The sequence below is a fragment of the Felis catus genome, chromosome A2 (assembly GCF_018350175.1).
Source record: "Felis catus isolate Fca126 chromosome A2, F.catus_Fca126_mat1.0, whole genome shotgun sequence".
Classification (NCBI taxonomy): Eukaryota; Metazoa; Chordata; class Mammalia; order Carnivora; family Felidae; genus Felis; species Felis catus.
In genome coordinates this window covers 97,986,196-98,009,837 of record NC_058369.1, presented here as the reverse complement: position 1 = coordinate 98,009,837, position 23,642 = coordinate 97,986,196, and the positions used below count along the sequence as shown (strand labels likewise).

General features: G+C 36.3%; 1 protein-coding gene across 13 annotated transcripts in view; it reads right to left on the bottom strand.

Annotated features, from left to right (window-relative positions):
• The window catches only part of CASD1 (CAS1 domain containing 1), a 68,447-nt gene continuing 44,805 nt past the window's right edge, over positions 1-23,642 (bottom strand). For 3 of the 13 annotated variants that reach the window (XM_023250354.2, XM_023250351.2, XM_045052385.1), the window contains 3 exons: positions 23,449-23,526; positions 19,628-19,720; positions 15,972-17,431 (listed from right to left, as the gene is read on the bottom strand). In XM_023250354.2, the coding sequence (XP_023106122.1) occupies positions 17,165-17,431; positions 19,628-19,720; positions 23,449-23,526 (438 nt within the window). In that variant the 3' untranslated portion in view covers positions 15,972-17,164. Of the gene's footprint in view, positions 35-863; positions 2,467-4,622; positions 4,747-5,177; positions 6,193-11,354; positions 11,449-11,524; positions 13,449-15,971; positions 17,432-19,627; positions 19,721-23,448; positions 23,527-23,642 lie in introns of those variants that run through there. The other 10 variants (XR_002740487.2, XR_002740486.2, XM_023250355.2 and 7 more) reach the window with 8 other exon arrangements.

The window sequence follows — 23,642 nt, the reverse complement described above, 5'->3', positions numbered from 1 at the left end:
TCTGCACCTCTCCCACTGTGTGCTCTCTCTCTCCCTCAAAAATAAATAAACATTAAAAATAAAATAAAATAAGATATTTAATGTTATATTTTTACATTTTAAACATTATAAAATCTATTATGTCAATATGTTAATTGACCTGAGAAGAAAAATGAGATGATCATCTCCACGGAAGCTAAAGAGTCATTTGATAAAATTTTCAATTCCAGTTTTGACCTCCAAAATACTCTAAAAATGCACATTAGATGGCTACTTCTTAATATGACATATTCAGCCAGCCTTGTGGAACACTAGAGGCACTCTGACTAAATCAGGAATACTTTACTTGAAGGACCATGACAAGAAAACATAGAAACAACAATAAATAGACATCAACATAAGGTAATAAAGGTAGAAAATAATAAAGGAGGAGGTTGAACTATCAATATTTAAAGATGATATGGTTGTATACCTGAAAACCCTAAAGAATCAGCCAAAGTGTTTCAAATGAGTAATAAAAAATTCCCTAAGATAGAGTGGATGTAGATTTAATATAGAGACATCTCCATATACAAGCAATTATTAGAAGCTACTATGATAGAAAAGATCCTACTTCGAATAGCAGTCAAAAAGAGAAAACATCCAAGAATGAACTTAACTGGAACAGAGCAAGTCTTATATGAATAAAGACTTTAATGTGCCACTAACTGATATAAGACAATTTATGCAAATGGAAAGACACATAATACTTTTGGACCCAAACCATAACCAAAGGATATCATTTATCCTAAATTACTTTATGAAGTTAATCTGATTCCAATATAGATACTAATAGGGTTTTTTTTGGGGGGGGGTACATATAAGCTGATTCTGAATTTCACTTGGAAAAACAAACAAACAAACAAACAAACAAGAATAGCTAAAAAAAATCTCTGATTAAAAAAAGAGCAGTAGGGTACTTTCACTAGACATAAAACCGACTTATAGCATTATGAAATAATATAACATATGAGAAAAACCTCTGTATTTAGAACTGTGGGAGGCTGTTGCTTGACAACCTGTTGATTCAGAGTAAAAAGTACATAAATTGTCCCATACAAATGAATTAATTTAGTATGTGCTATAGGTTGTATGTAAAGTCAATGATGGAAAAGGTGGACTCTTTAATAAATTGTATTGGCAATAGGTAGTCATTTGAAACAGAATTAAGTTGGATCCCTACCTCACATCATAAGGTATAGGAAAAAAAAAAAAAACAAGTGATTTCTTTTATTACTTTGGAGTGAGGAAATCTCTAACTATGCAAAAACTATTCAAAACCCAGAAGTCATAAAAGAAAAGACTGACAAAATCTCTCTGTGTATAGAAAACTTCTACAAAGCAAACACCATAAACAAAGCAAAAGACAGACTGAGAAAAAGTATGTGTATCTTATATCATAGACACAGGGCTAATCTCCCAAACATGTAAAGAATTCTTCAGAGTTGATAAGAAAAAGACCAATAACAGATAAATGGACAGACAGTATAAGCAGAGTGTTCACAGAAACGGAAGTATGAATTGCTTTTAAATATATGGCAGGATGCAAGTTGATACACTGTTGAGGGTGTGGGCTTGTAGGAGATAAGCGCTACTGCTTTGCTAGTCAGGAATATAAATTGCTGGGGTCCCTAAGGAGAGTAACTGTGCTGAAATATGAAATTAAAAATGCATATACCTTATGGCCCAGTAATTCCTCATCTGGGAACTTACACACATATTCATATTGGTGGAAGATGACGTATATGTAAAGCAATTCATGTATTATTTGTAATAGTAATTGTTTGGAACTAATTAAGAAGGGAATGGTGGATCAACACGGGAATCAGTGAGGGGCTGTGGATTGATGTTGGGACACTGATGCCGTATAACACTATGGTAACAAAGAACGGGGGAAATTATGTATTGATAGGGATTTCCCTACCCATTTCTTTGTACTATATAAAGGAACTTTGTAAGAATACATGAAAAGCTAGTTAAGTACAAGCTACAAGTAGTTGTCACCAGAATTAGGTAGATGAAGAACTGTGGAGGAAAAACAAAAGTTTTCACTCTCTGCCTTTAATATTTTTTTGATTTTTGAACCATCAGAGTTTATTTCCTATTCAAAAACAAACACAGAAAAAGAATTATAGTAAGGCAGTTGACCTTGAAAGAGGAAAGTAGAGGACACGGGCTGGCGCCAGTATACATTCCTATTTCTGTTATCTCCACATATCTCCCCTGGCATTTTAAAGATGACCAGAATGCTGAGAGAGAGGCTTACCAATCCTCTGGTGTCTTCTTTCTCATCTCCCCTTATAACTCCATTGGTATTTTCAAGGCTAGCACCTTGCCAAAAAAGAAGCGTACACATGCTTCATGCGGGAAGTGATGGACCCTTGCAATTTTGTTCCAATAATATGCCTGTTTCTTTTGACATGAACCCCATTGGATAATATTAGAACTCTGAAAAAAAAAGAATTAAAGATAACTACCGGAATGGTAAAAGCAGGGGATATAAGGTTTAAATCGGTAGAAAAATAAACACTGGATGATTGCAACATTTTAGAAAAATAAATCACAACAATAAACAGTAGTAATATAAAATGGGATGGAAATAGTATGAATAAAAATTACAGTTAGCAGAAAAAAAAATATGACAATGTAAAACTCCCTCTGGCAATATCTGGACTCAGCTATTTTGGTTGTTTGATTGCAAGTTCCAACGTAAACCCGAGCTGACAGGGGACCTAGGGTGAGGGAAACATTTTCTCCCCATATTGAAAACTGGAAGAACCATCAGAGCTCCGCACCAGCACCAGCTCCTGGGCAGTAAGATGCCCCTGCGGTTGGGGCGTGGCAGGGGTGGGGGGTGGTGTGGGGGGAGAGGCTTGGAATTTGCTCTTAATCACAGACAGATGGACTATTGAGGACCCACATTTCTGCTCCATACAACACAGAGTCAATAATTTTGTACCATGAAATGTTTAAGGAAGGCATAACAGAAGCCCACCACTCACATTAAAAAAAAACAATGGAAAAACGAAAACTCAATAAAGCTCCCATCAAATGACCAGCTCTGAGCAATGTTGCTTCCTGACGTACCTTCCAAGTTAAACTATTTATGTAACGTAGCCCAAGGTAATGGAATGAAGTGATGTAGTAGATGGAATTATAAACCATAAACCAGCCATAAATTGGAGAGAATCTTGCTTTTTAAAAAAATTGTAAGACTTCTTTATATAAGGATAGTAAAAGTAGATCTATTAGTTTTTAAAATATTTTCTTTCAATTTGCCATTTATTTATGACATTTCTTTTGACCAAGAGAAATATTTCTTTTTCATAAATATTACCATCATATGCATTTTGCTTTCCTCCTTTGTTTATATGTTTAAGCTATTTTCTCTGTATCAGAGATTAGAAAAAGACCAAATTGCATGTCCCCCTCCTTTCCTTGTTTAGTTAAAATTCTATGTTCACTATTATTATGAATTCTCATATATACAAATGACTCTATTCCCAGTTTTTTCTTCTGGTCTCTTGATGTAGTACATGAATTTAATTGTAAATTTCTGGGTTTCTTTATTATTATTATTATTATTATTACCTTTAGATAAACTTTTTTTTAAGTTTATTTACTCATTTTGAGAGACACAGAGACAGCACAAGCGGGGGAGGGGCAGAGAGAGAGGGAGAGAGAAACCGAGGCAGGCTCTGAGCTGTCAACCGAGAGCCCGATGTGGGGCTCGAACTCATGAAACGTGGGATCATGACCTGAGCTGAAACTGAGAGTCTGATGCTCAACTGACTGAGCCTCCCAGGTGCCCCTTTATTATTATTTATTATTGAATGCAAATACTTCCCTCATCATTCTTTGCGGCAGCTGTGGAGGTGAGCTCAGCTCTCAATACAAAAAACTCAACTGTGAGGTCCAGCATGCAAGACAAAAAGTCACCATTTTGGAAGCAGTAAATGCTCCTGATCAGCACTAGAAGGAAGGAAGGGCTGCTCTTACACAATGACAGATGGAAAGAATATGTGTGGAACTGAGGTAATCCACTTGGGTTGTGGTCACTACTCCGTTGTCCTCCTGGGACTGTAAATGAATGAGTGCATCAACCTCTGCCTAATGAGCATGATTACCGAGAGCTCAGTGACCCGTCCAGAAGGAGAGTGTGGATCAACCACAACTCTAGGTAAGCCAGCAAAAGTTGCACAGCTAAGGGCAAAGGGAGTTTAGAATTGATAGTGGAGGACAGAGATAGGACCATCAGTTGTGTCCCGGAGGCTAACTGCGCACACAGGGACTGTAGCCTGTCTTATTGACCTCTCTTTTTAAAATTTACCTTCAGAGGGGCACCTGAGTGGCTCATTTGGTTAAGCGCCCGACTCTTGATTTTGGCTGAGGTCATGATCTCACGGTTCCTGAGTTTGAGCCCCGCATCCGGCTTTGCACTGACAGCGTGGAACCTGGTTGGGATTCTATCCCTCTCCTTCTCTCTCTGTGCCTCCCCAACTTGTGGTCTCTCGGTCTCTCTCTCTCTGCCTCTCTCTCTCAAAATAAACTTAAAAAAAAATAAATATTGTTTTTCAATGTAAAGAAATGAAAATAAAATTTACCTTCAGAAAAAGCGGCCCATGGAAAGCATGTAGGACAAAAGTGTGGACGTGGATTTGTGCGCCACAGCGGGGCAGGCTGTGACGGTTGTGCGCATGCCCTGTTCACATCTCCTGTGCAGGGAACCTGATGTGAAGAACGTAACAGGCAGTCTGTGGATACCACGCTATGGCATCTGCCTCACTGTTCAGCTCGAGGTCTGGATATTCCTCGTCTACACCCAGCCAACAAGAAGCAGGGCAGCGGGCAATTACCCAGGCTGTCCCTCTCTGATGCAGGACTCCTCTGACTGGATAATCTTTTCTCTGGGGCATCTCACAGCCTGGCTGAGACTTTCTCAGAGTTTCATGCACACAGAAGCTCCTCTTACCCAAATTTCCACCCTTTTCTCTCCCTTTCACAGGTGTCCCAAATGCATCATGGTGTGAGGGAAAGAGAGTCATCAAAATGACTAATAAATTTTGACCTCAAGCATTTTTATGTAAAAAAAAAAAACAACTTCAGTCAAAATAGAAGACAAATGACAACGGGGGGGGGGGAGTATTTGCAACATTAGACACGTGGTTATTATCTTTATTTTACAAAGAATGCCTGAAGGTTACCAAGAAAGAGATAAGCCTTTAAGTTACATATAGAGAAAAGAAATAGACATTTTATTTAGAACAAAATCAAAAACCGAAAATAACTAATTATGACCCGATTCTCCTATTAGCCCACCCAAACAATTACCTTCCCTCAAAGAATTCCTTAGCTGTGTACGAGAAGGTCTCAGAGCTGAAATATTATCTCCTCAGAGAGACCTGATCCGACCTTTGCACGGAAGAGGCCTCTGTAACAATGCCTGCTTTTAGGAAATGAAGAAAAGGGGATAAAGAGGGGGAGGAAATATAATTTCCTTTTTTCCCCCACAACATTAGATATGTTTGTTGTTTTATTGTTTTTCTTGCTTAAAAACAAATATAGCATATGATATATGCTGTTTTGCACTTATGTGTTTGAGTGTAGTCGATATACAATGTTACATTAGTTTCAGGATAACCTCCTATCCAGCAGTCTACCTAACAATGCCTCTGAGTTCCAGCCTCCTTCTTTCCATCCACTTTTGTGCTAAGGGTCACTGCTCACTTTGTCATAGATCACAGATTGGGGATTTATGGGTTAGACACACCTAAAGATAACCCTGCTATTTCTCCCAAGCCCTCTCTGTATAGGGTGGGGTTACCTTTAGTCTCCTTCCCAGCATCATCATATGTTACGGTGTCTCAAATTTTTACAAAGGACCAGGAAAACTAAAGTCACAAGAAACAGGAATTTTCTTGAATCATCCAACATCCTCCGGATTACAGGGAAAAGGGAGCTGTTGAGACCACATTCTAATGAGGAAAGAGCCTCTGATTCAAGGTCTAATTTATAAAGCCACTCACTGGGCCTAGATGGTCTCAGAGCAGGATCATGATGGTGGGTGGTAAGAAGCAAGTGTCCACAGATGTGGTCACTGCCCTGTACCTAGAGCAAATGTGTACCAACAGCTTGAGTCTTTGGCCTGGCATCTGGTCCTCAGAGCAGTAACCTCTGAAAAGGAAACAAAATTGTCAGTTAGGGAAGGAACCAGCACTGATACCACTAGAATTGTTGGTAATTTTTTTTTTTTTTTTTTTTTTACACACACAGGCACACAGTGTGAATGGGGGAGAGGCAGAGAGAGAGAGAGAATCCCAAGCAGGCTCTGCACTGTTGGCACAGAGCCCGACGTGGGGCTCAAACTCACGAACCATGAGATCATGACCTGAGCTGAAATCAAGAGTCGGATGCTTAACCAAATGAGCCACCTAGGCACCCCTGATTGTTTGGTAATCTTAAAAAAAAAAAAAAATGAGGAAACAGCATTGGCGGAGCAGGAAGAAACGATGTGGAAAGAACAGGAGGAGACTCCCAGCCCTGTTTTTCTGAAGAGGGGCAGAGGACTGTGGAAGTTTGCTATCAGGATATTTTATGAGCTGCTCTGGGTGCCCCTATTGCTCAACAGACTGCTATGGTCTGAAGAAACACTTATGACCATCACACTGCCTTGTTCCAAAAAGGATATAAGAAGGCTTACTGGGCAGGGCAAAATATAATCAGAGAACATCGTTTGAAGTAGATGAGAAGGAAAAAGGGGCCAAGAAGGGGAAGGAGGCTAATAAAAATAACGAAGACCAAAGTGCTCTGTTGTCTGGGATGGAGCAAAAATTTAGCTCTTGTTTTTTATCAGCACATGTAAAAAGTCAATTCACAGTGTCCATAAGATAGTAGCAGATGAACCGTTCAGCAGAGGCACAAATATTCCAATTCTAAGGCCAGAATGAAATAACTCTTAAGAGTCCACATAAAGAGGCCATTGTGTAACATAATCAACAACATTCTTACAGCTGACACAATGATGAATTTCATATAACTGTTTTGTAGAGTGTCCTGCAATGCTGACCACTGGCTTCAAACTGGAGAGAGATTCTAGGGAGATATAAGGAAAATATTGCACGTGCTTGCCTGACTTAACTCTGGGGGTACATTTTAAAGGATCCGAGGAAGTGATAAAGAGCAAATCTTAAAAATAAAATTTTTTGGACGTTTATTCATTTTTTGAGAGACAGAGCACGAGCAGGGGAGGGAGAGAGAGGGAGACACAGAATCTGAAGCAGGCTCCAGGCTCTGAGCTGTCAGCACAGACCCCGACTCGGGGCTCAAACTCACAAATCATGCGATCATGGCCTGAGCCAAAGGTAGATGCTTAACCGACTAAGCCACCCAGGTGCCCCTAAAGAAAAATTCTTAATGTTTCTTTATAAATAGTGTGTTTCAGGGGCGCCTGGGTGATTCAGTCAGTCAAGTGTCTGACTCTTGGTTTCAGCTCACGTCATGATCTTGTGGTTTCATGCGTACGAGCCCTGTGTTGTGCTCTGCGCTGGCAGCATGGAGCCTGCTTGGGATTCTCTCTCTTTCTCTCTCTCTCTGCCACTCCCCCACTTGCTTTGTCTCTGTCTCTGTCAAAATAAACTTAAAAATAAACAAATAAGTAAGTAAATGAATAAATACTGTGCTTCAGTCAAACGCATAGCTGACAGACATTAAGTAGCTGGGAGTTCAATCCCAGATAACCTAACCTGAAGTTCAGGTAGGAAATCTAGGGATCTAGGAAAAAAAGCAGGCTCAATTGGATATTGAGCTAATGTAGGAGCAACATTTTGGGGGGAAATTTAAGAGTCTAATAATAACTATTTTCTGATGGAATACTATAGAGCTTAGCTAAGAGTCTCTTTAGGGGGAAAAACTTGGAATATGCACTATCACACAGACAGATGGGCCATTAGGTTTCAAATGTCTGCTCAGTATAACCTGGTCTTAATTAATATGAGTCTGGGAAATGTGTAAAGAAGGCATAACTTAACATAGTGGCCATTAATCCCCACCCCCCAACTCTAAAAACAGCATCCATAGAAAGCCTAGCTTTGAGTGCTGTGATTTCCTGATGTTCTTCCAAGTTAAATTATTTGAGTAATGTTCATCAAGGTAGCTGAATGAAGTGACCTTCTGTATAGAATTAATCAGGAACCAACTGAAGTTTGGAAAATATCTTGTTTTTTCTAAACTTTAAGAGTCCTATATATACTCAGGATATTACTTTTTTCTCAAATGTTCATGTTCAACAATTTTCCAGCTTGTATTTTTTCTATTTATGACTTCTGGTATATTGGTTTTAAATTTTTATGTAATGGGATGTAGCCATTCTGGTTTTCCCTTTCGCTTTATTCTTAATGGATCTTTTCTCATCTTGAGATATTCACTTACATTTTCTACTTCTTTTATGTCTTTAAACCCATTACTCATCTTAAGTGTCTTTTGGTATAGAGAGTAAGAATGGGAGTCTACTGTCCCCATCCCCATTGTTAAGCAATTCTTGGGACTATCTAAAGAATATTTGTACCTTTCTCTCGTAAAGTAAAAATCAAACTGTAACATTATTCTAGTATGTCCTGGATTAAAATGTTTCTGTGCTTGCTATTCTGTCATTAATCTATATATTCTTGCATCTACTATTCCACACCGATGTGACTGTAACTTAATAATATGTCTAAATATCCAATTGTTTGAGTCCTACCCTTTTCATTAGTCTATTTAATTTTTTTTTCTTATTCTTGCCCATGTATTACTTCTTTACAGTTTCCATTTTAAATTTTGTAGTCTCTGAGAAAGGGCTCCAGCTCCATGTCCCTTGTGCATGTGTATGTTTTAAAAATGCTGGGCCCCTCAGACTTCAACTAAATGTTTTTCCATCACTTTTTCTCTCCCAGTGATAGTGTCCTGAGGTGAGGATGAGATGGAAGGAGGCAAGGAAAAGAAAAGATGGGTTCTTAGTTCTAGTTTTCTCTTTCTATGCCAGGGATGGCTGTCACTGTTTTTCTCCCAAATTACCTTGGAAAAGCACATCTTGCCTCTCCAAATATTAGTTATCTTCTGAAACCGATCTCACGTAGTCTCAGAGAAGAGAATCTATTCCTTTTACTAGCAGAGCTTTGACCCAATGACTTGTCAAATAAAACAAACCAAAACAAAAAACCACAACTGGCTTAGTTATGAAAAACTATAGTCAAAAATCAAGTACTTACTGAGACTAGAAGCTATAAAGAGGGTGAAGAATTACAAAAAACAAACAAACAAACAAAAAAAAAAAACCCTGCCAGATACAGAATCAAGCTTTATTTTTACTGTAGCATAAGCCTTTAAATATAGCAAACATTTAAAATATTGGGGATATTGGAGATATTTAAAATATTGGAGATATCTGGGTGGCTAAGTCAGTTAAGCGTCTGACTTTGGCTCAGGTCATGATCTCACAGTTCGTGGGTTTGAGCCCCATGTCGGGCTCTGTGCTAACAGCCCAGAGCCTAGAGTCTGCTTCACATTCTGTCTGTCTGTCTGTCTCTCTCTCTGCCCCTCCCCAGCTCATGCTCTGTCTCTGTCTCTCAAAAATAAATAAACGTTAAAAATAAAATTTAAATTAAAAAAAATATTGTTGATGTTTTAAATTTGAAAATAAAAAATAAAGGGAAAATATATTTTAAAAAATTTTTTAAAGATTTTTAAAAAAGGTTTATTTTTGAGAGAGAGGAAGAGTGTAAGAGAGGGGCAGAGAGTGGGTGGGGACAGAGGATCCAAAGCAGGTTCTGTGCTGATAGCACAGAGCCTGATGTGGGGCTGGAACCCACGAACCATGAGATCATGACCTGAGCTTAAGTCAGACGCTTAACCACCTGAGCCATCCAGGCACCCCCAGAGAAAATAAATTCAATCAGGACATTTTTCTTTCTTGGGATAAGAATCTTGATACTATCTTTTTACTAAGATGTATAATGTCAGATTTTTCACTGTGTTACTCAGTACAATTTTACCTTTGAATCTCTTAAAGATAAGGGGTATGTGATTTCATTCAGGTTTATAGTCTCCCAAATGCATCATAATTGTTAGTTTTGAACATGGAAAAAATGTCTGCATAATAATTTTTATATCTTAAGGCAATTATTCCTAATGTATATGTATAATTCAGGTTTTCCAATTTTGTCATATGCAGGTTCTGGTACCATATTAAATGGCAGTCGTATAACTTCGACTTGTGTCTCCTCATTTTCACTCTATTAATATTGAAAAGGTAAAACAAATAGTATTATTAAATTTTTGTAAGATTTAAAACCAGAAAAGAATTTCTAGAATTCAGTCTTCAACCTCATAATTTTGAGAATGTAGTTGTCACTGCTTTTTTCTCTGGAAACAATTTTTAACAAGAAAATGACCCAGAATACACCTTGCCAAATAAGTTTCCCCAAATCACAATTATCTTAAGAATGAACAGATTAAGTTGTATATTTACACAGTCAGCCTTAAAAGTCTTTGCAGAGAAGATGAGCTGATGAGATGGGTTGAACTGCCAATCAAGATCATCGATCTTTAGTCTAGTCTTTGTAGTTAAGCTAACAGAGTCATTTTCCCTTGAATGAGGTGAAGAATTAAATTCCTTTCAATAGTTCCCAAACTTTCTAGGTACAATGCTACCCAATCTCCTGTAAAACAGCCGACTCCCATGTGGTACACTCAATTTATTAAGCAAAACATTAACTTGTCTAAGCCATGGAACACATCCAGTTTGTGAAATGACTGAGTCCCAAATGTATTCTCTTTTAAGATTTTACCATAAAGTCATTCCCAGGGAATGAAATGAGTGGGCCTAAGTTCTGTGTCCTTTTGAAATAACACCAATTTCACTTGCATTTTGTAAGTCCATGGGTCATGACAATAGCATTGTTATCATACTTATTAATTATAACCTTTACTAATGTTAATATTAGCCGATATTGAACTTTAAGATTTTTTTTCAATACAATTAATCAATAATGAACCTGACATAGGTATGTTTCTGAGTCACTTGGTAACCTTAGATTTTCTCTGAAAGCACAAACAAATATAACTAAGTAGGTGGTACTGTTGATACCTGGGCTCTTAACTTCAATAGAAAATGTCACAAATTAACTTCAAAAATTTTTCTATAAGTTCGCAACTACATCTCAATATACTGAGGAAGATAAGAGTTTTCCCAGTTAGCCTTCTACTTTCAAAAGCATATTTCTTTTTGGCATGTAATTTCTGCTTATTTCTTTTGGCATGTAATTTCTGCTACATTCAGTGGACATGCTTTTAAAACTTACCATCTGTTAAATGTTTTGATGCAGTTTTTTCACTTCATATACATCTGAATTTCACAGCATTATTATTTTTACATTTTTCATTTACAATCAAGTCCTGTTGAAATAAATTAATTCATTAATCTGACTTTATTCATACTGGCACTCACATATACGTTTCTATGTACTGGCAATGGTTTTTGGTATAGTTTATTTCATAATGGTTTTTTATGTTGCATTCTGTGACATAGTTACATTTTGCCTATTAAACAGAGAGGAATATTTTTGACTTCCACAAAAAGCACAATCTCTCTTTCTTTTGAAAATACATGGCTTTCTTGGTTTATCTTTTCATTTCCCTACTTCCAATAGAGATGAGTCCAAAGAAATAATTCTCTACTACAAGACAGATAATAGTGTAAGTGCAATGGCAAATGGCAATTGACACCTGGCCCCAGCATAAAGCAAGAAAATGAATGGGAAGACCCACAGTGAGTAAAAGACTTATGGTCTACATGGTGTGGCTGGTGCTCAGCTCTGCAGATACGGTCACTATTTGCCTGCCTGCATGAGTGAGTTGCATTTTTATAACATTATGCAAATCGACATTCTAATAGCCAAATAGAGTATATCTCAGCCTCTTGTCCAAATCACTAAGGAAAAGTTTTTTCCCAGCTGCCTTATCATTTGCGGGGCAGCCTACCTGCCTCGAATGGGATTAGTACTTGACACCGTTTTTTGCAGCACTCACTAATTAATTAATCCAGCAAATAGTTGAGAGAGGCATCGTTCTAAGAGTTGACAATACCACAGTAAATAAAATAGAACAACCCGTCCTCAGAAAAGTCATATGCTAATGGGGAGAAGTGGAAAATTAAAAAATAGTTAAGTAAAAGGCATAAGTATGTCATGAGTATGGGGAAAAAGTGCAGTCATTTATAATATTCCAGGAAAGTGCTGGTGGGTTTTGAAGCAGGGTGATCCCATTGGAGGTGATGAAGGTGATTGAATTACTGAATTACGGATACATTTTGACAAGATTTACTAAAATATAAGATGTTAAGGTGTAAGAAAAAAGGAGTCAAAATTTTTTATTTGGGCAAGTTGAAGCATGTAGTCACCATTTACTGAGAAGAGAAAGATGGTGGTGTTTTGTTTGCGGCCAGTAGTGGGGAAGCTTAGCTTTTGTTTTAGACTTGCTAAGTTTGATATGTGTTTTAGATATTCAAATGGAGATGTTGAACAGGCAGTTGAACATATCTGAAGTTATAAATTTGCTAGTCATCAGAATATAGATAATAAAGTCATGTGACTAGGTGATAATCACTTAAGACGTGAGTATGGATGTCTGAGGTCTGAGCTTTGGGGAACTGCAGTTTAGAGGCTGAGGGTGTGAAAAGAGGACTCAGGGAACAAGCTTGGAGGAATGGCTCGTGAGGAGAGGAGAAAACAGGAAACGATGGTGTCCTGGAAGCATAGTGAAGATGGTTGAAAAGGGAGGTAGTAAATCACCTGTGTCAAATACTGCCTATATAGGTCAAGTAGGGTGAAGACTGAAAATCGATCATTGGATTTAGCAATATGGAGGTTCTTGTTGATCTTGACAAGAGCAGTTTGGGCCGGTAGGAGAAATAAACACGGCAGTAGCTTCGGGAACACAGGAGATTAAGAGGAGTTTGTTTTTAAGTTGGGAGAAATAAAGCCAGAATCCTTCAGCTGATGGTCAAGACTTTTTAATCTACTGTGTGTATGGCACCTTACTATACCACCTTGACCCTGGAGTTGCAACCTTACTGAAGAAATGACAAAATAATGGGAGTAGGTAATTAGTGCTAGAACAGTTTAAAAAAATAAGATAAAGTATTGTTTTCACAGAGATGGTGGAATTTAAATTCGTCAATTCTTAATTCTTAGAATTCTTAAAATAAGTTGGATTCAGGTAGATGAAAAGAGAACAAAAGAATAGTATGGTATTTGGGGAACAGTAAGACTAGCCTGGCTGGAATTCATATTAAGAAGAGATGGGATGATAAACATGGAGAACTTTTACCATCAAGCTAAATTCCAGCTTTGTTATTTCGGCAATGGAGATTATAAGAAATAATCCATCTGCGGTAGCTGTAGAATTAAAAAATAAAATCTTGTTAATAGTTTTCTTTTTAGTGACTATCAGAAAATTGTCTTAGATGCTTTCTAAATGAAAAGTAAAAGCTAATAAAATTAGCTGAATTTTAAACTATTGTAATAATTACTTTTAAGCATGAAGATTTCGCCCTATGCAAGACAGAAATACCTCTAGGTAACCACAAATTTCCTTTTAAAATATTGATCTGTCCCATTTTTATGCTCTGAAATGGTATTTTAAAAGTATTTTGTAAATAAGAAATAAGTTAAACAAATCATTTCTAATTAAACCATTAGCTCATAATATCAACTCTACTTTTGGAAAATAGTCTCTTGCTTATATTACCTTATTGATCTTTAATTTTTTTTAAACTTTTTTTTTAATGCTTATTTTTGAGAGAGAGAGAGAGAGTGCACGAGCAGTAGAGGGGCAGGGACAGAAGGGGACAGAGGATCTGAAGCAGGCTCTGTGCTGACAGCATTAAGCCCCATGAGGGGCTCAAACTCATGAACCATGAGATTGTGACCTGAGCCGAAGTCAGATGCTTAACTGGCTGAGCCACCCAGAAGCCCCTATGGATCTAACTTTTTAAAAAAAATAGAAAATACTTCTAATTTATACAAGAAATTAAGAGGAGTTTCATTAAAAGACAAATATAGACTTAATGGAGATTTTCAAATTTATCTTGTCTTTACCAATCCTCAAAATCACCCTAAATAAAACCAAACTTAGCATTTGGAATTTTTGAAGTAGTTGTCAGGATCAGTTCTGCAGATAACTACCCAAGTTACTTTATTTTTACAAAAGGGAAGCTGTTAGGTTGAACCATATGATAGCATATTAGTATTTTAATACAGTGCAGCATAAAAATTCCAACTTGGCTCTTTGTTATAAGTCCACGTATAAAGCAGAAGAGACAATTTAAGGGAACGAGGCATTGTCCTAAAACTTGCATTCTCTGAAGAACTGGCTTTTATTGAGGATCTATCACATGAAGGTTATGCCCTTAGTCTTATATTTATTTAGCCTTAATGTTTATAATCTAGTAAGAAAAATTAAATATAAACAATGACAGATATGGTTATTATTAAAATTAACTTTACAAAGCTTACAAGCTTCCTGTGATAACATTTGAAATAATGCAGCATTTGTGGGGGAAAAATTCACTCACCTTAAAAATTTTAACAGGCTATTTATTTTAGAATGGAATGGTAGGGTATAAATGTTATTTCATATCAGTACCTAAAGCAAACAATTGGATCTATCTAGCTGATAGGTACAGTGAATGGTTTTTGGTCAAGGCTCTGAATTTAATGCTTTTTTGGCTATCCATAAAAATGGGAAGGTTTGGCAAAGGAAATGGGGAAGGATTGCAGTAGATTTGAGTCAACCAAGTATCTTTTGGGCCCAGATGGTAGATTTCTCAGTGTGATTTATATTACAGACAATCTGAGTTTAGAGAACCTCCATGGTTTTATCTCAATTTTAGTGTGTTGAAATATTCTGTTAAACATCTTTTTCTGAAGAATGGGATGACAGAGCTATGATAGTCAGAATCTGAATCAATGCAGAAACAGTATTAAAACATATACCATTCATAGATGCTGTCCTTATGGCAATTTTTACCACAATAACCTCTTACCCATAAAGACTCATTAAGAAAACTTAATGTAAATAGAATACGCTTTAATTACAAATGTACTATATTTTAGTTATGATATATAACTATAAATAAAATAAAAGAGTGGGACATATGAAAGGAGAGCATGTGATGAAGAAATAGCTTGCTAGTTAAACTCTATACTTGAGTTCAAATAGGAAGGAAAACATATTCATTGGGTATCATGATTGGAAGACATAAGTGCTTCCAAAAAACAGAGAAATACTGGTCATCTTTCTTTTTCAATTGTTTCATCGGGAAGAATCTTTTTCAGGTGATAAAACTTACAAGCTAAATTAAAATGCACTCTACTCATTGGCAAGCCACACCAGCAAGAATAATGTGATCACGGTGCTTGGAAGTTTTTGATTTATAACTATACTATTCTCTACTTATAAGGCTGCAGTCTAGGAGGCAGAGCAATGAATCATTACAATTGTCTATCTGGGAAATGTCAAAAGATTAAGTAAGGGCAGAAGAAGAGAGAAGAAGAAAGAACACACATTTTTGTCTGAGAATTATTCCACAATTAATGGGAAGATACCACTAGCACATAAATCCAGTGCTGAAGAAATAATAATTAAATTTTTAAAATCTTCAAATAAGGCTACTAATAAAGCATAATGCTTAAACTTCCTGGGTAGAAAAGCAGATTATCCTCTGTGACTCTGAAAACTAAATCATTCCTTATTCAACTGTCACAGTGACCTCTCCCGATACACTAAGAGTTTGGGAAAATAAACTTAAGCTGAATAAAATAAATGAATTAGAAGTTTGAACCAATCATTAATGGATCCAAATTTAAAAAAAAAAAAAGGACACATACAGTTTAATTGATACTTTGCTGATACAAAAATAAGCATCCACAGAACGTTTATTTACTGTTTAAATTACTCCATATTTTCATATACCATGAACAGAAAATATATTTTATCCCACACACAGTAAGAACAAACAAGTGCAATCTTTCAAACATTAAAAGTTATAATCAAATCTGTACAACAGATAAATAAATTTATACCTCTAACAGTTAGCCTGTAACAAAACAAAATGAAAAACATATATTGCCCGAAGTCACCGGTTTACTTAAAATTCTACTCATGGTTAATACATCTCACTCATAACAACTTGAATTTTTACTACACTGCACAAGTTAGATTGATAAATATTTTAAAAATAGGGGGGAGTAATAGGAAATACCAAAATGATTATAAAGAGCTTTCCAAACATTGGAAATAGACAGAAATTAATTAGTTGAAGGAAAACATTAAATGGATCCACAGGGTACTGGTTTTACACTGGTACAGCTTCAGGGAAGAAAACGTGTGAATGTCTGGATTGGAAAGAAAATTTGGCCTTTTTATAAAAAGAAGCAACAGCATCAACAGTGACAAAACCCTGTCATGGAGCCTAGAACAACTCTGTGAGACAAAGTGTACAAAGATTTAGGTATACCTGAAAAACACAGTTAGGAAGAAAAATCATGTCAGGAAACAGATAACATCAGAACATGAACATATATAAATTAAAGGCATACTGTTTATCATTCCACATCATTGCACATATGATAAGAAAACAATACTGCAGTCATTCTTGAGTAAGAAAGTTTCGGTGAAGTAGGAAGTTGCATGATAAATACAGGTGTAGACAATCTTATTACCACAAATTTAGTAAATATCAAAACACTCAGTGGTGTCACTAAGCTAATTAAATTATCTATATGTATTTACTGGAAAGGTAATTATTTCCCTGCCTTCATGTTAACTTAAAATCATTTATAAATGGCAACATAGATCCAGTAGAAAAGACTTTTCACATGCAATCCTATACAATGCACTCTGCTTCAATTTTTTTTTTCAGTATTTCACACTGGAGATGTACATTTCCAATATATATACAACCACACGTGTTCAACAGACGCCACTGAGCTGTCCTCTTGCCACACAAATTAATTTACATATACATTTATATCTCCAGATAGATACTTTTCTCCTCTAGGCAGACACAAAATCAGTCTGAAGAGTTTAAGTTTTTTAGGATCTTAGGAACCTAATGTCTGGATTTATCTTGAATTGACGATAAGATGAGGAGTCCACAAAAAAATGCAGCTATACATGCCAACCTTTTCAACAGAGATGAGTTATCTTTAGGAATAATAATCTGTGCAAGATCATTAGTGATCTGAGAAATTTCATGTGCCACACAAACAAATATGAAAGTGCTGACAATGATGTTGAGCATAGGGTTTCCAGGTATGAGAACCAAGATGCCTCTTGTGTCCGCTGCCAGCCAGATGTGATACTGGCAAATAAACAGCTGGAAGGAAAGTATCTAAAGTTAGATATGTACAGACGGTCCAGGACTATCTCACAGTTTTGCCTAACTTAAACATTTGGTAGCATCATTACATTAGCAGGCTTTCTCCAAACCATTCAATTCTGTTTCACTCTTGGTCCTGAAAAGTCTACTGTGGTCTACTCTCCAGAACTCCTACTTGCTCAAGTACTACTTCAAAGTCCCCAAGAAATGAAACAGGACCCTTAGAACTTTAAAAAACATTTTTTTTGCATGACATAGAAGACAGCTGACAGAATGATATCTGAACTCTGGTATTTAGACACCAAATAAAGAATCACTACGTGTGTGTCTATGCACATAAGTATATATATATGTGCATACTGCATATTTAATTATATTTGTGAACCATATTTCTGTATGTGGATACATGAGCAGGAAATGGCATGGATTTTAAGATGTCTTCAAGTGTGCTTTGAATGGCCAGACAAATGTTTTCAACTGTATTTTCATGATTCCATAGTATATTTCAACTTTGATGTGAGTATACATATTAGATGACACCACTACAACTTTGTGATCACAAATGTTCTCTCATCAAATTGGTTCAAAATATCGAAGAGTAGAAAAATGCTTAAACTACCTCCCAAATATGAGACCATAACATTTCTATATATTTTTTTAATGTTTATTTATTTTTGAGAAAGTGTGTGTGCACACGCACATGTGCAAGCAGAAAGAGAGGGGGACAGAGGATCTGAAGAGGGCTCTGTGCTGACAGCATCGAGCCTGACATGGGGCTTGAATTCATCCACCATGACATCATGACCTAAGCCAAAGTCAGACACTTAACCAGCTGAGCCACCCAGGTGCCCTAAAATTTATTTTTACTAGAAATACCAAATTATAACTTCATTCAATTAAAATTTATACAAACTCTCATACTCCAAGTATTAAGGGGTTGGCAAAATATTCTTTTTATCTACTGAATGACTTGGTAAGTCATTCTCGATTAATAATTCTAAATTCTATTCAGTCTCACTTATGAGACAAAAAAATAATAGAACATTTATTCAAGAACTCAAAAATTTATTTTCCCTATTTTAAAAACAACTTAAGGGGCGCCTGGGTGGCGCAGTTGGTTAAGCGTCCGACTTCAGCCAGGTCACGATCTCGCGGTCTGGGAGTTCGAGCCCCGCGTCAGGCTCTGGGCTGATGGCTCAGAGCCTGGAGCCTGTTTCCAATTCTGTGTCTCCCTCTCTCTCTGCCCCTCCCCCGTTCATGCTCTGTCTCTCTCTGTCCCAAAAATAAATAAACGTTGAAAAAAAAAATTAAAAAAAAAAAAACAACTTAATAAATCTTATACTCTAAAATGTATCTTCTATGATTACAATATGAATTCCACTGTTTTAAAATGTTCTATCTTGGGAGCGCTTGGGTAATTCAGTCAGTTAAACATTCCACTCTTGATTTCAGCTCTGGTCATGATCTCATGGTTCATGAGTTTAAGCCCCATGTTGGGCTCTGGGCTGACAGCGTGCAGCCTGCTTGGGATTCTCTGTCTCCCTCTATCTCTGCCTCTCACCCTGCTCCCTTCCTCCCGCTCTCTCTCTCTCTCTCTCTCAAATAAATAAATAAACATTTAAGAAAGTAAAATGTTCTACTTTGAATAATAGAGCTCAGAATAGGCAGAATGTATTTTAAAACATACTTTAAGGTTTTAAATAATTCATATTAGGTACTGCACAGAAAATGTAATGAGTTTTAAAAATTTCCCCAAATTTCCAATCACAAAATTTCCTGAATTTTATTAGGATAAGTATTGATAAACTAAATTCTAGTAATATTTAATTATGGAGATGAGGAACAAATCAAAATCCCCTCAGCTTGTCTTCATTCATATCTATTTATAAATTTCATTTATATATATTTAATTTTTTTCTCTCCTGATCTCAGCATCTTAGTTGTGTTTAAAAGCTTAAAACAATATAAAGAATATTTGAAAGTCATCTATGTCCAGTCATTTAAATGCAGCTTTAAAAACATACTATTCTACTGCTGTTGAAAGTTCTGAATTTTTTTTCTATAATGCCATAAATAACATAGCTTTGATTTTTTAAAAATGTCTGTTGGATTCACACACACACAGCCACACACACACACACCTGCATGTAACACTTGGCTATAGAAGATAGAACAAAATATTAATGTACCAACCTCTAATGAAATTTTTCCAAACCAAGCAAAAAATGAACTATAAACTGAACGGGCATATCCAGGGATATTCCTTATTAGGATGAAGGCTAAAATCTACGGAAAAACCACAAAGGCAAAATAAATAATCTGTTTACTAAAAGTGTTTGCTTCCCGTCAAGTGAGAATTTTATTATCTATGTTCTTGGACTATTTGATACATACACAATGTTTTTTTTTCAATAAAGTTTTGGCAAGTCATTTTTGTTCTAGAGTCTGTCCATGTTAGGTTTCTCAACATGTGCTCTGTATGTATACTGCATGCCAGTGCAGAATGTAGGTAGTGCATGGCTGAACAATTTTATGTGTATTTGAAAAATTGTAAACCCACGTGAGTCCCTTTGTGTAGAAAGAAATGATATCCTATGTTGTGTAGCAAAATTCATAAAATTTCATGATACAATTTGGCTTCTTCCATAAAGTATCTGCCTGACTGGCAGCCATATGCCTTCCTTTTGCTCTCTTCAAAAGCCTCCTTCCGCTAACAGCCATGTAAAGATGAGAAATGGCAGGACTTTTAAGATGTCCTCATGTTTGCTCTGTATGGCCAGGCAAATGATGCCTTGAACTGCATTCACATGTAATGTATTTTCTCCTTTTGATCTCTTCTCTCCAAAAACAATCTCCAGCTTTTGGGCGCCTGGCCTTCACCTCTCTCCCCCACCCTTCTGTACTAGGTGGAATAATCTTGAATTTTCTAAACTTCTAATTCAGTGTCACACTCAATAACTAGTTTATCAAGCAAAGAGCTCTCTTTAGAATCTACTCTCCTTATAAAGAACAAAGAAATTGTAAGTAAAAAAGTTTTCACTTTCACAAACATTTTCTCTCCTAAAACTTCTCTCATAAAAAGATTGAAAGATCTATTTGCACTTCAGAGAAAAAATCCCATATTCAGTGTTGATCATTCTGGGCATCTGGTCAAAGGCTTTCGGAAGAAGCCTCTGGGATGCATACAAGATGAACAAATAGGAGATCTGTGGGTCCCTCAATCATTGGGAAAAAGGAACCAAAGTGAACTACTCAGGTACTATTAAGTTGAGTGATCTTCATGGGCAATAGCATCAAAGGGACTCAAGTTTGAATCTGGCCTTTCCCTTGTATTAGTTTTGGGATTTAAGGCAAGGTACTTTACTCCCTTAGGTCTGTTTCCTCATTCATATAAATAGGGATACGATTTACTTGGAAGGTTGATGTGAGCATTTGATGAGAAAACACATAAGAGGTACTTATCATAGCATGCACTGTGAGTCATTTAAGAAACATATTAGGTTTAATAGCACAGTTGGTATATGTAATGGTAAAAATCATAAAGGTGAGACCTACACAAAACCCTTGAACATGAAACCATTTAATGAGTTATTATAAAGTACTGCGTAAACTGTAAAATGCTAGGAAGAATGACATAGATACTTACAAATCACTAGTCTGAGCTCTCAGAAAACCCAGGAATAGTTCTAAGCAAATCACTTTCTTTCTTTCTAACTTTAGAAAGAATGTATACTTATTTCTTTAGCATATTCCAGTCTGAGTTTTGTCATACACTTACTAAACAATGTGATAAGGGGAATAGAAAATCAAAGAAATAATAGCCATGGAGAAGATAACAGGGGTCTAGGGAGCCATCCTTATTAGCTTTGTAAAGAAATAATAATAATGCTTAAAATTTGTTCAGCATTTATAACTTGTTGGGTACTGTGCTAAGCACTTAATATACATTATTTATGGTTAATCACCTGTATGCTGTTCTATAACAAGCCCTTCTGGAAATTTCTATCCAGATTGATGGGCAAAACTAAAAGGTCAGGATTCTAGGATTGCTCTACAAGAGTGAAACAGATAGAAGGATTGAGAGTATAGAATTATTGAACAATTATATTATACACCTGAAACTAACATAACACTGTTAATTATACTTGAATTAAAAAAAAAGGATTTGATATATAAGCCTTCTGCAGGTCAGGCTGGGAAAATACTTTCTAACAGAAAACTAGGAATCTTGTACATGTTAAAATCTTAAGAAGCTCCCTCAGATAAGTATGCTAAAGGTACACATTCTTATATATAATTTTTAAAAACCACAATGTCCTATATACACACATCTACACCTATACCCTCACACCTACGTTACCCTTTGGCATCTGAAAATAAGAGTGAAGTGTGATAAGGATGTAAAATTTGGGGCTCCCTGGATGATCCAGTTTTTACAGTAGGGGACTGGGTCCCTTGAAAAGAAGTAGCTGCTAATAAAATTAGTACTTGCTTCAATTTATGCTCCCTGTCCATTCTTTTCCTCTGCACCAGAGGGCCTGAGGCCCTCACTGAAAAAGTATTAAGTAAACAGAAGTGTGTAGAGAGTAGTGACTGGAAAGGAAGGCGATAAGGATTAGCAGTGCTTGCCTGTTATTGTATGTGTATCTACTCTTTCCCTTAGCTCTTCTTATATTGTTCTGTATTGGTGCATCATGAACGGTAACACCTCCCTTCCATTATGAGTAACAGAAATGATATCAAATGACATTATGAGTAACAGAAATGATATCAAATATGGTATCACTGGTAAGCACTATTACTGTCTACAGAAGTTGTGAAAATGCCACATGACTACAGCATAATGTTTAAAGTTTCATTATCAATTACATTTTAAGAGTCTGTCACATGCTCAATTCTACTGACTATATAGAGGCTTAAAAGGGATAAAATAGTTCCTTGCACTGAAGAGAACTTAAGACCTAAGAGAAGATCCTCTAGAAATGATCCCTGCTCCTCTTTGCTGGACTACTCATTTATTAGGTCATGGCTTAGACACTACTTTCTCTAAGAACCCTGCTCAGATACCAAGATAGCTTGAGAAGAAACCCCACATGCTTCCAAAGCTTCCTGTATTTAACCATCACCACACTATCACAATGTCCTATCATCACTGGCAACGGGAGGTATCCCTGCAAAATGTCAATCTGCTTTGAGTTGCCCCTTGCCTCTGCCCACCTCTCAGTCGCTACCAAACACTTCTCTAGACGCTGGCTGAGTTCTAGCCTGAACAACTTTCTGTAAATTTCCTGAATGTCAATTTGCTCCCTTCCATCACAGGGCCTGAGTTCTTGCTGTCCTTTATCCCTCCATTCTCAACTTAATTTTCTTAGGGAAATAATTTCTGACCCCAGACCATGCCTGCTACAACTCCAACTAGGTCATATCCCCTTACTATATTCTCTTGTAGCATTATATGCTACTCTTTATAATTATGTGGTGATTATATGATTACTATCTGTAATAGAAGAATGGAAGCTCTGGGAGGATAGGAACTATGTCTATAATACCCCCAGCATAATATTAGTGCATAGTTATATTTGTTAAATGCATACAAAATGTTAAATGAACGAATATTTTTACTGGTTCATATCTCTACTAGACCATAAATTCTATGAGGGCAGGAGATGTATATCTCTTAACACTAAACTTCTTACATGTAGCATGGTACTTAACACATTGATAATTATGATTTAATAAAGAAATATGAGTAAATGAAGACAAAGCAAACATGAGGAGAGTTAACAAGTTCTGAATGCCTACTAAGTGACAAATATTGACAATTTCCATACATTTCACGTAACAACCCTTTAAAAGAAATTTTAAGGTTTCTGTACAGTAAAGGAAGGTAGGGGTTAGGATGATTAAATATACCTACATTTTATAGTTTGATCTCAAATCTCTCTGCTTCTAAAGACTGTGTTCTTATCAAGAATTAAGAAAAACATTTTTTTTTCCTAAATCAGGATAATTACCTGCACCACAGATACAGATGGGTGGAGTTCATTGCACTCTGCTTTGTTTTTACAACTGCTAGCCCAGATGGAATAGGTCTAAAACAAAAAGAATATATATGGATCAGTTCCTGAAAATACTTATGACTCAATGAAGCAGCTTCCTCATAATCTACACACTTTTTGTTTTGTTTTGTTAACAACATTATGCTCCA